The sequence below is a fragment of the Eschrichtius robustus genome, chromosome 10 (genome assembly GCF_028021215.1).
Source record: "Eschrichtius robustus isolate mEscRob2 chromosome 10, mEscRob2.pri, whole genome shotgun sequence".
In the NCBI taxonomy this organism is placed as follows: domain Eukaryota; kingdom Metazoa; phylum Chordata; class Mammalia; order Artiodactyla; family Eschrichtiidae; genus Eschrichtius; species Eschrichtius robustus.
In genome coordinates, this window is record NC_090833.1 from 111,394,378 (window position 1) to 111,409,242 (window position 14,865).

Below are 14,865 nucleotides of genomic sequence, written 5' to 3' on the forward strand. Positions count from 1 at the left end.
ATTTACATTCCCACCAGCAGTGCAAGAGGGTTCCCTTTTCTCCGCACCCTCTCCAGCATTTATTGTGTCATGTGTTTGTTGGCAATCTGTATATCTTCTTTGGAGAAATGTCTGTTTAGGTCTTCTGCCCATTTTTGGATTGGGTTGTTTGTTTTTTTGATATTGAGCTGCATGAGCTGCTTGTAAATTTTGGAGAGTAATCCTTTGTCAGTTGCTTCATTTGCAAATATTTTCTCCCATTCTGAGGGTTGTCTTTTTGTCTTGTTTATGGTTTCCTTTGCTGTGCAAAAGCTTTGAAGTTTCATTAGGTCCCATTTGTTTATTTTTGTTTTTATTTCCATTTCTCTAGGAATTGGGTCAAAAAGGATCTTGCTGTGATTTATGTCATAGAGTGTTCTGCCTATGTTTTCCTCTAAGAGTTTGGTAGTGTCTGGCCTTACATTTAGGTCTTTAATCCATTTTGAGTTTATTTTTGTGTGTGGTGTTAGGGAGTGTTCTAATTTCATACTTTTACATGTACCTGTCCAGTTTTCCCAGCACCACTTATTGAAGAGGCTGTCTTTTCTCCACTGTATATGCTTGCCTCCTTTATCAAAGATAAGGTGACCATATGTGTGTGGGTTTATCTCTGGGCTTTCCATCCTGTTCCATTGATCTATATTTCTGTTTTTGTGCCAGTACCATACTGTCTTGATTACTGTAGCTTTGTAGTATAGTCTGAAGTCAGGGAGCCTGATTGCTCCAGCTCCGTTTTTCTTTCTCAAGATTGCTTCGGCTATTTGGGGTCTTTTGTGTTTCCATACAAATTGTGAAATTTTTTGTTCTAGTTCTGTGAAAAATGCCAGTGGTAGTTTGATAGGGATTGCATTGAATCTGTCGATTGCTTTGGGTAGTAGAGTCATTTTCACAATGTTGATTCTTCCAATCCAAGAACATGGTATATCTCTCCATCTATTTGTATCATCTTTAATTTCTTTCATCAGTGTCTTAAAATTTTCTGCATACAGGTCTTTTGGCTCCTTAGGTATGTTTATTCCTAGAAATTTTATTCTTTTTGTTGCAATGGTAAATGGGAGTGTTTTCTTCATTTCACTTTCAGATTTTTCATCATTAGTGTATAGGAATGCTAGAGATTTCTGTGCATTAATTTTGTATCCTGCTACTTTACCAAATTCATTGATTAGCTCTAGTAGTTTTCTGGTAGCATCTTTAGGATTCTCTATGTATAGTATCATGTCATCTGCAAACAGTGACAGCTTTACTTCTTCTTTTCCAATTTGGATTCCTTTTATTTCTTTTTCTTCTCTGATTGCCGTGGCTAAAACTTCCAAAACTATGTTGAATAATAGTGGTGAGAGTGGGCAACCTTGTCTTGTTCCTGATCTTAGTGGAAATGGTTTCAGTTTTTCACCATTGAAGACGATGTTGGCTGTGGGTTTGTCATATATGGCCTTTATTATGTTGAGGAAAGTTCCCTCTATGCCTACTTTCTGCAGGGCTTTTATCATAAGTGGGTGTTGAATTTTGTTGAAGGCTTTCTCTGCATTGATTGAGATGATCATGTGGTTTTTCTCCTTCAATTTGTTAATATGGTGTATCACATTGATTGATTTGTGTATATTGAAGAATCCTTGCATTCCTGGGGTAAACCCCACTTGATCATGGTGTATGATCCTTTTAATGTGCTGTTGGATTCTGTTTGCTAGTATTTTGTTGAGGATTTTTGCATCTATGTTCATTAGTGATATTGGCCTGTAGTTTTCTTTCTTTGTGACATCTTTGTCTGGTTTTGGTATCAGGGTGATGGTGGCCTCATGGAATCAGTTTGGGAGTGTTCCTCCCTCTGCTATATTTTGGAAGTGTTTGAGAAGGATAGGTGTTAGCTCTTCTCTAAATGTTTGATAGAATTCGCCTGTGAAGCCATCTGGTCCTGGGCTTTTGTTTGTTGGAAGATTTTTGATCACAGTTTCAATTTCAGTGCTTGTGATTGGTCTGTTCATATTTTCTCTTTCTTCCTGGTTCAGCCTCGGCAGTTTGTGCATTTCTAAGAATCTGTCCATTTTTTCCAGGTTGTCCATTTTATTGGCATAGAGTTGCTTGTAGTAATCTCTCATGATCGTTTGTATTTCTGCAGTGTCAGTGGTTACTTCTCCTTTTTCATTTCTAATTCTACTGATTTGAGTCTTCTCCCTTTTTTTCTTGATGAGTCTGGCTAATGGTTTATCAATTTTGTTTATCTTCTCAAAGAACCAGCTTTTAGTTTTATTGATCTTTGCTATTGTTTCCTTCATTTCTTTTTCATTTATTTCTGATCTGATCTTTTTGATTTCTTTCCTTCTGCTAACTTTGGGGTTTTTTTGTTCTTCTTTCTCTAATTGCTTTAGGTGTAAGGTTAGATTGTTTATTTGAGATGTTTCTTGTTTCTTAAGGTAGGATTGTATTGCTATAAACTTCCCTCTTAGAACTGCTTTTGCTGCATCCCATAGGTTTTGGGTCGTTGTGTTTTCATTGTCATTTGTGTCTAGGTAATTTTTGATTTCCTCTTTAATTTCTTCAGTGATCTCTTGTTTATTAAGTAGTGTATTGTTTAGCCTCCATGTGCTTGTATTTTTTTACAGATTTTTTCCTGTAATTGATATCTAGTCTCATAGCGTTGTGGTCGGAAAAGATACTTGATAGGATATCAATTTTCTTAAATTTACCAAGGCTTGATTTGTGACCCAAGATATGATCTATCCTGGAGAATGTTCCATGAGCACTTGAGAAGAAAGTGCATTCTGTTGTTTTTGGATGGAATGTCCTATAAATATCAAATAAGTCCATCTTGTTTAATGTATCATTTAAAGCTTGTGTTTCCTTATTTATTTTCATTTTGGATGATCTGTCCATTGGTGAAAGTGGAGTGTTAAAGTCCCCTACTATGATTGTGTTACTGTTGATTTCCCCTTTTATGGCTGTTACTATTTGCCTTATGTATTGAGGTGCTCCTATGTTGGGTGCATAAGTATTTACAATTGTTATATCTTCTTCTTGGATCGATCTCTTGATCATTATGTAGTGTCCTTCTTTGTCTCTTGTAATAGTCTTTATTTTAAAGTCTATTTTGTCTGATATGAGAATTGCTACTCCAGCTTTCTTTTGATTTCCATTTGCATGGAGTATCTTTTTCCATCCCCTCACTTTCAGTCTGTATGTGTCCCTAGGTCTGTAGTGGGTCTCTTGTTGACAGCATATATACAGGTCTTGTTTTTGTATCCATTCAGCCAGTCTATGTCTTTTGGTTAGAGCATTTAATCCATTCACGTTTAAGGTAATTATCGATATGTATGTTCCTATTCCCATTTTCTTAATTGTTTTGGGTTTGTTATTGTAGGTCTTTTCCTTCTCTTGTGTTTCCTGCCTAGAGAAGTTCCTTTAGCATTTGTTGTAAAGCTGGTTTGGTGGTGCTGAATTCTCTTAGCTTTTGCTTGTCTGTAAAGGTTTTAATTTCTCCGTCAAATCTGAATGAGATCCTTGCTGGGTAGAGTAATCTTCATTGTAGGTTTTTCTCCTTCATCACTTTAAATATGTCCTGCCACTCCCTTCTGGCTTGCACAGTTTCTGCTGAAAGGTCAGCTGTTAACCTTATGGGGATTCCCTTGTGTGTTATTTGTTGTTTTTCCCTTGCTGCTTTTAATATTTTTTCTTTGTGTTTAAGTTTTGATAGTTTGATTAATATGTGTCTTGGCGTGTTTCTCCTTGGATTTATCCTCTATGGGACTCTCTGTGCTTCCAGGACTTGATTAACTATTTCCTTTCCCATATTAGGGAAGTTTTCAACTATAATCTCTTCAAATATTTTCTCAGTCCCTTTCTTTTTCTCTTCTTCTTCTGGGACCCCTATAATTCGAATGTTGGTGTGTTTCATGTTGTCCCAGAGGTCTCTGAGACTGTCCTCAATTCTTTTCATTCTTTTTTCTTTATTCTGCTCTGCAGTAGTTATTTCCACTATTTTATCTTCCAGGTCACTTATCCATTCTTCTGCCTCAGTTATTCTGCTATTGATCCCTTCTAGAGAATTTTTAATTTCATTTATTGTGTTGTTCATCATTGTTTGTTTGCTCTTTAGTTCTTCTAGGTCCTTGTTAAACGTTTCTTGTATTTTCTCTATTCTATTTCCAAGATTTTGGATCATCTTTACTATCATTATTCTGAATTCTTTTTCAGGTAGACTGCCTATTTCCTCTTCATTTGTTAGGTCTGGTGGGTTTTTACTTTGCTCCTTCATCTGCTGTGTGTTTTTTTGTCTTCTCATTTTGCTTAATGTGTTTGGGGTCTCCTTTTCGCAGGCTGCAGGTTTGTAGTTCCCATTGTTTTTGGTGTCTGCCCCCAGTGGCTAAGGTTGATTCAGTGGGTTGTGTAGGCTTCCTGGTGGAGGGGACTAGTGCCTGTGTTCTGGTGGATGAGGCTGGATCTTGTCTTTCTGGTGGGCAGGTCCACGTCTGGTGGTGTGTTTTGGGGTGTCTGTGGCCTTATTATGATTTTAGGCAGCCTCTCTGCTAATGGATGGGGTTGTGTTCCTGTCTTGCTAGTTGTTTGGCATAGGGTGTCCAGCACTGTAGCTTGCTGGTCGTTGAGTGAAGCTGGGTCTTGGCGTTGAGATGGAGATCTCTGGGAGATTTTCACCGTTTGATATTACGTGGAGCTGGGAGGTCTCTTGTGGACCAGTGTCCTGAAGTTGGCTCTCCCACCTCAGAGGCACAGCCCTGACGCCTGGGTGGAGCACCAAGAGCCTTTCATCCACACGGCTCTTGGGCCACCAGGAGGTCTCACTGCACACTCTGCAAAAGGCTGTCTTGGGGTGCAGGGGAAGTTAAAAAACCCTTCTCTCTACCCTCTTCAGTTCAATACCTGGGTCATTTGAATCAAACCCCAAGCGACACCGAAAGTGAACTGTAGCTTAGGTCGTCCCTTGGCTCCAAACAGACTTGGGCTGAGGCGGCCAGCGCCTGCCACGGAGAGTCCCTCTGAGTTCCCCAGAGCAAAATGAGCTCTGGCAGCTCCTGGGGATTCGGGGAAAGGGCTGCTCCTGGCCAGGGTCGACTTGCCATAGGCATGAACTCCTGGACTGGCTCACCAAAACTATTACCAAATGCAGGTTTGTGTGACCACCACACAGTGAGGCCAAACAAACTGAAACGTTGGAATTTGGAGCAGAGAAAGGTTTATTGCAGGGCCAAGCAAGGAGAACAGGTGGCTTATGCTAAAAACCTTGCACTCTCTGGCTTGAACCGTGATTGCATGGGACAGACTGGGAGCAGTCAGAACTAAGGTCTGAGCTGCCCTGCACCTCAAATGTTACAGAGTTTGCAGTTTAAGTCTGAACAAGTTAGTTCCTTGTAAAACAGAACCATAACACTCTTCAAAGGTGTGTAATAGAATGCAGTTTCCACAACATAACATTCACAATGTCCAGGATACAGTCCACAGATGAGCCAGGATATTATGACCCGTTCTCAAGAAAAAAGACAATCAGCTTCCTTTCCTCAGCTGCCGCTAAGGTGCTTGGTCCTTCCGAGAAAGCTAAGGCTGCGTTGGGGTGCGGCCCTCACTTCATCCGGTGACTAGCATCGCTCCTGGCAGCACCTGCCTAGCACTCACCTGCACCATGGCCTCCATCTCGGAGCTTGCCTGCATCTACTCGGCCCTCATCCTGCACGATGATGAGGTGATGGTCACGGAGGATAAGATCAATGCCCTCATTAAAGCAGCCGGTGTAAATGTTGAACCTTTCTGGCCAGGCTTGTTTGCAAAGGCTTTGGCCAGTGTCAACATTGGGAGCCTCATCTGCAACGTGGGGGCTGGAAGACCTGCCCCAGCAGCTGGTGCTGCCCCAGCAGGAGGTCCTGCCCCCTCCACCAGTGCTGTCCCAGCTGAGGAGAAGAAAGTGGAAGCAAAGAAAGAAGAATCTGAAGAGTCTGATGATGACATGGGCTTTGGTTTTTTTGACTAAACTAAACCTCCTTAGTAACACAAAAAGCTGGGCTCTTTGCAAAAAAAAAAAAAAAAGACAATCAGCAATTGCCAACCCCAAGATGACTCAGATGTTCAAATGATCATACAAGGTCTTCCGAGCAGCTGTTTAAACTGCCCAATTTTCCATAAAGGAAACTATGCTTAAAATGAGAGAAAAGAAACCTCAGCAGAGAAATAGAAAACATTAAGAAGAGTCAAATGGAACTCAGCATTTTTTGAAAAATTTGTATCTGAAATAAAATATTCACTAGGCTAAATGACAGAGGACAGAAACAGTAAAATCGAAATTAGAGCAATAGAAATTATTTGGAGAAATAGAGAAGAGAAATTATGGAAAAATAAACAGAGCCTCAGGAACATGTGGAACAATATCAAAATGTCTGGTATATGTGTAATTACAGATCCAGGAGAGAATAGAATAGGTAGAAAAAATATTTAAAGAAGTAATGTTCAGAAACTAAAAATTTGGTGAATTTTCTGAATTCAAAAAATTCAGCAAGCCCCAAACAGGATAAGTATGAAGAAAATCATGCTAGGCACATCATAGTCAAACTGTCAATGAACCATGATAACATGAAGATCTTGAAAGCTGCCAGATAAAAACAACACATTACAAACACAGAGACAATTCAAATGACCGTGGACTATTCATCAGAAATCATGGTGACTAGAAGACAAAACTTTTAAAGTGTTGAAAGGAGTAAAACCTACCAACCCTGAATTCTGTATCTGGTGAAAGTATCTTTCAAGGAGGAAGGTGAGACAACGTTTTCAAATAAAAAGAAACTAAGAATTTGTCACCAAGAGACCTTCACTATAAGAAATGTTAAAGGTAGTTCTTTAGACTGAAGGGAAATAATACCAGAGGGAATCCTGAATATTCAAAATGATTGAAGAATATTGGAAATGGTAAATTCTAGGTAAATATAACAAGCTATTTTTTTTTTCTTTTTAGTGTCTTTAAAATATGTATGACTACTTAAAGCAAAAACTATGGCAATGGGGGCTTCCCTGGTGGCACAGTGGTTAAGAATCTGCCTACCAATGCAGGGGACACGGGTTCGAGCCCTGGTCTGGGAAGATCCCACATGCCACAGAGCAACTAAGCCCGTGCACCACAACTACTGAACCTGCGCTCTAGAGCCTGCGAGCCACAACTACTGAGCCCGCGTGCCACAACTACGGAAGCCTGTGCTCTGCAACAAGAGAAGCCACCACAATGAGGAGCCCACACACAGCAACGAAGACCCAATGCAGCCAAAAATAAATAAATAAATAAATAAATTTATTAAAAAAACAAAAAGTATGGTATTGCCTTTGTGGTGTTTATAGTGTATGTAGACATATTATATATGGAAACTATGTCATTAAAAATGACTGGGTGTGGTGTGGCTGAATGGATATAGACCAATACAGCGTAAAGGTTTTTACATATTATGTAATGTGGGCTAATATTTAAATTAACAACATATATTATAATCCCTAGAGCAGAGTTTCTCAAACTTGGCACTGTTGACATTTGGGCTAGGTAATTCTTTGTTGTGAGAAGCTGTCCTGTGCATTGTAGGATGTTTGGCAGTATCCCTGGCCTGCCACTAGATGCCAGTAGCATTCTTCTCCTCCAACCCCAGTAGTCTTCAGTCATTGACAGATGTTCTCTTGGGGCAAAATCACCCCTAGCTGAGAACCATTGTCCTCAGCAGTCACTTCTTAAAAATGTTAAGAGGTATAATTAAAAGATTAATACATTAAAGTACAATTCTAAAAAGTATTTAAATAATTCAAAAGAAAGTGGGAAAGAAGAAACAGCAGTAAAAACTGAAGGGGCAAACAGAAAATAAATGCTAGACTAAAATCCAGCTGTATCGATATTTAATATTGATGAGCTAAATGCTCCAATTAAAAGGCAGAGATTGTCAGAATGAATTAAAGAAAAAAAGCAAGGGAGTTCCCTGGTGGCCTAGTGGTTAGGATTCCAAGGTTTTCACTGCTGAGGGCTCGGGTTCAGTCCCTGGTCGGGGAACTGAGATCCCTCAAGCTGCGTGGTGTGGCCAAAAAAAGAAGAAGAAGAAGAAGAAAAAGCAAGATCCAAATACTGCTGTGTACAAGAGATGCATTTTGAATATAAAGAGACAGATTGAAAATAAATGCGTGGGGAAAATGTGCCATGAAAATAATAAGTATAAAAAAGAAGTAGCTTTATTAATTCCAGATTTAAAAAAAACACTTCAAGACACAGAATATTATCAAATAAAGAGGGTCATTCCATAATAATAAAATTCATCAGGACAACATAATGATTTATATATAAAAATAAATATTTATGCCTGATAGCCAAAATTGATGGAAATGCAGAAATAAGCCACTCTGTGATGATTGTAGATTGTTTAAACTGCCCTCTCAGCAAGTAATAGAACAACTAAACTAAAACAAAACAACAACAAAACAAGTAGAGACAGAGAATCTGAACAGCACTCTCTGATATTCATTGACTACTACTTCCCAACTTCTGCAGAATAAACAACATGCAAGAGCACATGGTATGTTTTCTAAGACAGAACATATGCTGGGCTATTAAATAAATATCAGTAAATTTAAAAGGATTGAAACCATACAGAATATAATCCCTGATCACAAAGTAATTATATTAGAAATCAGTTAACACTAAGGTATCAAGGAATACCCAGAGTATTTCTAAATTAAACAAAATGCTTGTAAATAACCTGTAACTCAAAGATGAAATCAGAAAGGAAATTAGGAAATATTTTGAGCTGAATGTTAATATCAAAATTTGTAGAGTATAGCTAAAGCAGTGTTTAGAGAGAAACTTATAATGTTAAAGTGCTAACATAAAACAAGAAGGAAGGTCTAAAATCACCAACGTAAGCTCCAACTTAAGAAACTGGGGAAAAAAATGAGCAAAGTAACTTGAAAGAATGAAATGATAAAAATAAGAGCAGAAATGAATAAAATAACTAGAACTAATAAGTTTAGCAAGGTTGCTCTATACAAGTGTACAAAAACTGACTGGCAATAAGCAATCTTAAAATGAATAAAATACTTAGTAATAAGTTTAACAAAAGGGCAGGATCTATACACTGAAAAATACAAAACATTGCTGAGAGAAACTGAAGGACATCTAAATAAAAGGAGAAACACATGTTCATGGATTGGAAGACAGTATTGTCAAGATCAGTAATGGGCTGAGTTATGTAAAGGACCCAATAGTAAATATTTTCGGCTTTGTGGGTCATGAAATCTTTGTTGCAGCTGCTCCACTCTGCTGTTACAGCATGAAAACAGCAACAGAGAATATATCAATGAATGGGTGGTGCTGTGTTCCAATAATATCTTACAGGCATACCTCATTTTATTGCGTTTTCATCTTACTGTGCTTTTCAGATACTGCGTTTTTTACAAATTGAAGGTTTTTGGCAATCCTACGTCAAGCAAGTCTTTCAGTGCCATTTTTCCAGCAGCGTTTGCTTACTTCATGTCTCTGTTGCATTTTGGTAATTCTGAAAATATTTCAAATCCTCCACCAGCAGAAAGATTATGACTTACTAAAGGCTCAGATGATGGTTAGCATTTTTTAGCAACAAAATATTTTAAAATTAAGGTATGCGCATTTTACTTTTTTAAGACATATTGATGTTGCACACTTAATAGACTACAGTATAGTGTAAACATAACTTATACATGCGTTGGGAAAGCAAAAAATTTGTGACTCGCTTTGTTGCAATATTCACTTCATTGCAGTGGTCTGGAACCAAACCTGCAATGTCTCTGAGGTATGCCTGCCTTTACAAAAACAAGCAGGGGACTGGATTTGGCTTGTGGACTATAGTTTGCTGACCTCTCATTAAGATGCTAATTCTCTCCAAATTGATTTATTGATTCAATGCAACTCCTATCAAAATTCCAATAGATGTTTTTGTAGAAATTGCCAAGATTATCCTGAAATTTGTATGGAACTTCAGAGTTACTAGAATAGCCAAAACAACTTTGAAAAAAAAATAGCTAAATTATTTACATTACTTGATTTCAAAATTTACTATCAGGTTACAGTAATCAAGAGAATGTGGTATATTGGCTTAAGGATAGATATATAAATCCATGGAACAGGATAGAGGGTCTAGAAATAAACTCTCCCATTTGTGGTCAATTTTTGCCAAAGGTGCCTAGACAATTCTATAGGTAAAGGAGAGTTTTTTTCAGCTAATGGCATTGGAACAATTGGACTGATAAAAGATCTAGACCTTTACTTCCATCCACAAAAATTAACTCAAAATATATTATAGACCAAAACATAAGAGCTAAAGGTATACAATTTCTTGAAGAAAACACAGGAGAAAATCTTTATGACCATCGATTAGGCAAAGATTTCTTAGATAAGACACTAAAAGTGACCGAAAGCAGATTAGTGATTTCCTAGTATTGGGTGTGGAGGGGAAGGTATGGACTGCAAAGATGCACAAGGGTATCCCAGCAAACACCATGTAGGATAATCAAAAGGAAGTTTTTACTTAGATGTATTGAGTTCAGCTATCCAACAGTAAGGCAAAGAGAATATCACAAAATTAACCAAAGAGAAAAGACAAATTACATACATGGTGAAACAAAATTAGAAGAGGGAAAAAAAACAATTTGATAAAATTAAACATCTATTTATGATAAAAAGCTCTTAGCAGAGTTGGATTTGAAAGGAATTTATTTAATCTGATACAGGGTAGCTACAAAAACAAAAATATACAAAAAGCAAATCTTTCATTAGTCCCTTTAAGTTCAAGAGTGAGACAAAGACGCCGGCCATCACTACTCCTAGCTGGCTCAGGAAGACAAGAAGGAAAAATAAAAGGTATTAGGATTGAAATGAAAGAAGCAAAATTGCTATTAGTTGGGTTTTTTTGTTGTTTTTTTGGCCATGCAGTACGTGGGATCTTAGTTCCCCGATCAGGGGTTGAACCTGCCCCCCTGCATTGGGAGCGCAAAGTCTTAACCATTGGACCACCAGGGAAGTCCCTGCTCTTAGTTGTTGATTATATGCTTCTCTACATAGGAAACTGAAAGAATCTTGAAATTGTAGGCATTTCTCTACACCAAACACAATTTTGAAGACGTACAACTAAAATGCCATAAAAATATAAGGTTCCTAGGAGTATATCTAAGAAAAGATATGAAAGATGTTTATTGAGAGAATTTTAAAACTTTATTGAAAAATTAAGAAAGCTTTGAAAAGTGGAGGGACAGACACTATGCTCATAGATAAGGATATTAAATATTATAAAGAGGTCTCCAAATCAATCTATAAAGTCAGTGCCATCTTATTAAAACACCAGTGGGTTTTTAAGTGGAATTTGATAAAAGTTACATGAAAGAGCAAAGGATCAAGGGGAACCAAGTTTCTTCTGAAGAACAAGAAGGAGGGAAGAGGATTCTAGGAGACTTAGCCTACTAAATACAAGGCTTATTCTAAAAGCCATGGACTTGCTGCAGCTAGACAAGTGGGACAGAATAGAGAGGCCAACATGTGTGGAAAGTTCATATTTGACAGAAGTGGCATTGCAGGTCGATGAAGAATCATAGCATTCTCTGGAGTAGGAAATCAGTAAGTAATACCTAATTGTGAAAAACAGCCAAAAATTAAAAAAAAACAAAAAAAAGCTGAAAGAGTTGAAAATGGTTGCTTCTGGGGAAAGGGAATTAGATGATGAGTGAGCAGGAAACAGGTAACTTCCTTTTTTAAAAATAATTTTTTAGAAACTGTCTTTTAAATTAGTAATGTGAATAACTTTGAACAGTGAAAAAATTTAATTAAAAAGTATGATATTGTATCTTGTAAAAGGACTTTTTTTTTTTTTTTTAAATACACTTATCAAACATGCTTTGGTTTATCCTCCTGATACTACAAGCCATGGCCAGCATGTTAGGGCAACTCTGATTTATAGGAACATATTGAAATTTACATACACATAATTTTGTTTGTTTTTTGCTGTGCAAAGCTTTTTACAGTCTTTAAGTGATTTTCATTTTTGATGTTAGAAATAAGTTGTCATTTGATAGTTTTATATTGTGTACTTTTGGTTCTTAGCATATACTGAGTTTGAAATTATTTCATTGACTTATAAGTATAATCTTTCTTAGTATTAAGTTGTTATTGCTTTAAGAAAGATGTTAACTGTCTTTCCTCATTTTTCTCCTTTCTTAAATAACAGAAATGAGCAAGGGGTTTGATGTAGGTAGTAGCAATGTTCTCTTCTGTTCTGGTTAAGCATCATCTGGAGTTTTAGTCTTCCTGTTGCTGTACTTTAAGAGTACCGTTAACAAAGTAAATGGTACCAAGACAAGAATGAATGAGATGATGTTGGCCCTGATATTCATGAATATACTTAATATATTTAACTTGGAGAATAGAAGACTAAGGGAGAAACAACTGTCTTTCATGTATTCCATAAGATGTCATGTGAAATGGGGAACTTGTACTGAAATCACAGTAAAAAACAATAGAGGAAGTTACAGAGCAATAAGTTTTGCTCAATAGGAGGAAGAACTTTCTAGGAACTAGGGATACCTAGCACTGTAGGAAGCTGGCTCTGAAGAGAGGAGCTCCTTTTCTGTGGAAGTATTTGAGTATGGGCTAGGTATCCTTCTAGTACATTCCTGTGAGATGGCTTCTTCACTGTATGAAAATTGATCTCTAAGCTCCTTTAAAAGTTTTCAGATTACTTTGTGACATTGAGATACTTGCTTAGCTTTGAAGTATTTTGTGTTTTTCAGACCAGTGAATGGAGGTTAAGCTATGTCAATAAGGAATTTGCTGTTTGCCCCTCTTACCCACCAATCGTCATAGTGCCCAAAGCCATCGATGATGAAGCGCTTCGGAAGGTAGCTACGTTTCGGCACGGAGGACGCTTCCCAGTACTCAGCTATTATCATAAGAAAAATGGAATGGTAAGTGAACAATAAATACTGCTGCTTAATCGACTGGAAGACTTGGTTTGAGGTTCTTAGAAATGTTCCCCTTTTCTTTGTGCCTGTTCATTGAAGTGATTAGTCTCTCCTGCTGGGACTTCCTGTTATTTAAGCTTTAGGGAATCCGGAGTAGAGTGTTTTCTGCGATCAGGATATGACTTTGAATTCTTTCCATGATGCTGCTTAACCTTAGAAAAGCCAAGAGAAGTTTATCTTTAGGACTCAGTACAAAGGGAGCTAATGTTTAGTTGATACTTAAAATTAACACTCTTAGGTAGAAAAATAAATTTCTCTGACCAGAATAATGGTATGATACTTTATTTTAATTATTCTCACCAGATTTTCCTGTGAAAGGTAAATTGAACAGACGTTTTTATTTTCAAAAGGGAAAAGAGTGACACATGTCATTAGTCACAACTTAAGTAAACACAGGAGTCAGGAATTGAATAGGCAAGTGCTCACTGTGTGTTCGTTTCCTAAATATTTTCGAAGTTTATTTCTCTCCTCTTATTTTCTCTTTGTCAGTAAACTCTGCTTCTCATTTTGAATCCAATAGTAAATGAGTGGGTAAGTTACAGCTATCTTCCATTTTCCTTTTTCCCCTGGTAGTAAGTCAAATGTAGATATTTAGGATAAAGGGATTTCTAGAAATCAGGTCACCTATCTTGCCTGCTCAGCAGTATTTCTCTTCACTAGGGTTCACCATAAAGCATTTTAACAACTCATAAAATATATTATTGTGTCCAGTTACATGGTAAGTGCAGTCTGAGAGTTAGCCATTGTCATCCTCTGGATGACCTTCCTTATGTTAAATTTCAAGGTAGTTAAGATAACAGCATGTATTATGGCACTGGTCCCCAACCTTTTTGGCACCAGGGACTCTTCATGGAAGACAGTTTTTCCACGGAAGGGGTGGGGGCATGGTTCAGGTGGTAATGCGGGCGATGGGTAGTGGCAGATGAAGCTTCGCTCGCTCACCCCCCGCTCACCTCCTTCTCTGCGGCCCGGTTCCTAACAGGCTGTGGGCTGGTACCGGTCTGCGGCCTGGGAGTTGGGGACCCCTGTACTATGGGATGAGCTTGAAATAATTCTAAACCATTCGCCAGGGAATAGATCAGTATAACAGATACTGATTTCTTGAGAAAAGTTTCAAAAGCAGACTTCGAAGTATGTAGTTTTTGGTCTTTGGAGACAAGTGGTTAAGTCCTGGAATACTGGAAGAAGGCCACTGGAGAATAAAGAATAAATAAGTAGCTTTCAAGATATTGAAAGTGATTCCCAAAACAAGAATAATAGTGCATAAATTTTTTTTATTTTACCATTGGTGCCTTTTCTCTTTATAATTCTTGATAAAACCTGCCAACCCTAAGTTTATGTAGTTGAAGCCAAAGTTTCCTGGTGTGTAGGCTGTTATCATTATCCTAATTACAGGCCCAGATCTGCTGGATAATTAATTCACTGACTAAATGAATTGTAATATTTGATCTTAAAGAGGAACTATAATTTATTATGTGAAAGTATTTTGAGATAGTAGGAAGAAAAATCATGTAAAAGTGCAAGTCTTGTTTTTGTTTTACAATGATTAACTATTGTCAGTACATAGAAACATTTCTTTGTTTTAGGATCAAATTCATCTCCGAAGTGACACACAATTTTTTTTTTTTAATATCTTTATTGGAGTATAATTGCTTTACAATGGTGTGTTAGTTTCTGCTATATAACAAAGTGAATCAGCTATACATATACATATATCCCCATATCTCCTCCCTCTTGCATCTCCCTCCCACCCCTCCCTATCCCACCCCTCTAGGTGGTCACAAAGCACCAAGCTGATCTCCCTGTGCTATGCGGCTGCTTCCCACTAGCTATTGGTTTTAC

At 37.6% G+C, this 14,865-nt stretch overlaps 1 protein-coding gene and 1 pseudogene across 2 annotated transcripts in view; both read left to right on the forward strand.

The window, feature by feature from the left end:
• Nucleotides 1-14,865, forward strand: part of MTMR9 (myotubularin related protein 9) — an 80,858-nt gene that overhangs the window by 23,006 nt on the left and 42,987 nt on the right. For both annotated transcript variants that reach the window (XM_068552101.1, XM_068552102.1), the window contains exon 4: nucleotides 12,793-12,966. In XM_068552101.1, the coding sequence (XP_068408202.1) occupies nucleotides 12,793-12,966 (174 nt within the window). The remainder of the gene's footprint in view (nucleotides 1-12,792; nucleotides 12,967-14,865) is intronic.
• LOC137770484 (large ribosomal subunit protein P1 pseudogene) lies at nucleotides 5,621-5,992 on the forward strand (annotated as a pseudogene).